The sequence below is a fragment of the Neopelma chrysocephalum genome, unplaced genomic scaffold (assembly GCF_003984885.1).
Source record: "Neopelma chrysocephalum unplaced genomic scaffold, ASM398488v2 Primary Assembly neopelma1_87196, whole genome shotgun sequence".
NCBI lineage: Eukaryota > Metazoa > Chordata > Aves > Passeriformes > Pipridae > Neopelma > Neopelma chrysocephalum.
This window is the reverse complement of record NW_020916612.1, coordinates 1-1,675: the sequence shown is the minus strand read 5'-3', so window position 1 is coordinate 1,675 and position 1,675 is coordinate 1. Positions and strand designations below refer to the sequence as shown.

Sequence of the window (1,675 nt, the reverse complement as noted above, 5' to 3'; positions counted from 1 at the left end):
CCCCCCCCTTTACCGTTTAACCAATCAGCGGCCGCCGCTCTCCCGGTTAGTCCCGCCTCCCGCTCTCTCGCGACCAATCGGCGGCCGCCGGGAGAGCGCTCGACGGACCCGCGGCGGGCGGCGCGTGTGAGGGGAGAGAGAGGGGGCGTGGCCGGAACCGGAAACTTGACGTCACGTGACACAGGACAGGAGGCGGAAGGAGCGCAGGCGGAAGTGACGTCACGGGGAGCGAGTGGAGCGGCGGGAGGACGAACCGGGAGCTCCCGTGACGTCATTATTTCACCGAGGGGGAGGCCTGCGTGACGTCATGCCGACCGTGCTGGGCCTGGAGGGCTCCGCCAACAAGGTGGGCGCGGGGGTCGTGCGGGACGGCGCCGTCCTCAGCAACCGCCGCGCCACCTACGTCACCCCGCCGGGACACGGTGACGTCACGATTCCCCCCCCTTGCGAACGTATGACGTCGCGTCGTGACGTCACGTTCTGATCCTTCACCCCCCCTCCCTCAGGGTTCGCCCCCGGGCCCACCGGGAGGCACCACCGGGAGCGGCTCCTGGGCCTGGTCCGGGCTGCGCTCCGGGACGCGGGGGTGGCACCGGAGGAGCTCGACGCGGTGGCCTTCACCAAAGGTGGGTGTGAGGGACCCCCAAAAACACCCTAAAACACCCCAAAAACAGCCCCAGAACAGCCCGGGGGGAGGAACCCAAAAACCCCCTAAAACACCCCAAAACCAACCCCGAAAAACCCCCTAAAACACCCCAAAACCAGCCCCCCAAAACCCCCTAAAAAACCCCAAAACCACCCCAAAAACACCCCCTGGCCGTGGTAGCCACGGTGGCCCACACGCTGGCCCAACTGTGATTGGGGTGGTTTTTGGGGTTCCAGGGCTGATTTTGAGGTTCCCATTGATAATTTTGGGGTCAATTATTATATTTTTGGGGTCAATCCCTGTGTTTTTGGGATAGGCCCAGGCCTGGGAGCCCCCCTGGCCGTGGTAGCCACGGTGGCCCGCACGCTGGCCCAGCTGTACTTGGGGGGTCCCAGGGTGATTTTGGGGTGATTTCGGGGGTTCCCATGGATAATTTTGGGGTCAATCCTTGTGTTTTTGGGACAGGTCCAGGGATGGGTGCCCCACTGGCCGTGGTAGCCACCGTTGCCCGGACGCTGGCCCAGCTGTGGTTGGGGTGATTTTTGGGATCCTAGGGGTGATTTTGAGGTCACTAATCCCATTTTTGGGGCCATTAAACCCGTTTTTGGGGTAATTAACCCCATTTTTGGGCAGGTCCAGGCATGGGAGCCCCCCTGGCCGTGGTAGCCACGGTGGCCCGCACGCTGGCCCAGCTGTGGTTGGGGGGTCCCAGGGTGATTTTGGAGTGATTTCGGGGGTTCCCATGGATAATTTTGGGGTCAATCCCTGTGTTTTTGGGACAGGTCCAGGGATGGGAGCCCCGCTGGCCGTGGTAGCCACGGTGGCTCGCACGCTGGCCCAGCTGTGGTCGCTGCCCCTGGTGGGGGTGAATCACTGCGTGGGGCACATCGAGATGGGGCGGCTGCTGGGGGCCGCCCCCGACCCCGCCGTGCTCTACGTCAGCGGGGGCAACACGCAGGTCCCAGGGGGGGTTTTGGGGGGAATTTGGGGGGTTTTGGGTCATTTGGGGGGAATTCGGGGGGTTTTGGG

At 63.9% G+C, this 1,675-nt stretch overlaps 1 protein-coding gene across 1 annotated transcript; it reads left to right on the top strand.

The window, feature by feature from the left end:
- Positions 1–212: 212 nt before the first annotated feature.
- Positions 213–1,604, top strand: LOC113979679 (probable tRNA N6-adenosine threonylcarbamoyltransferase; the record flags this gene model as incomplete). The annotated part of the gene is made up of 3 exons (XM_027706991.1): positions 213–422; positions 507–626; positions 1,429–1,604. Coding segments are annotated over exons 1-3 (411 nt in total), but the record flags the coding sequence as incomplete, so codon positions are not given.
- Between the last annotated feature and the right edge of the window lie 71 nt (positions 1,605–1,675).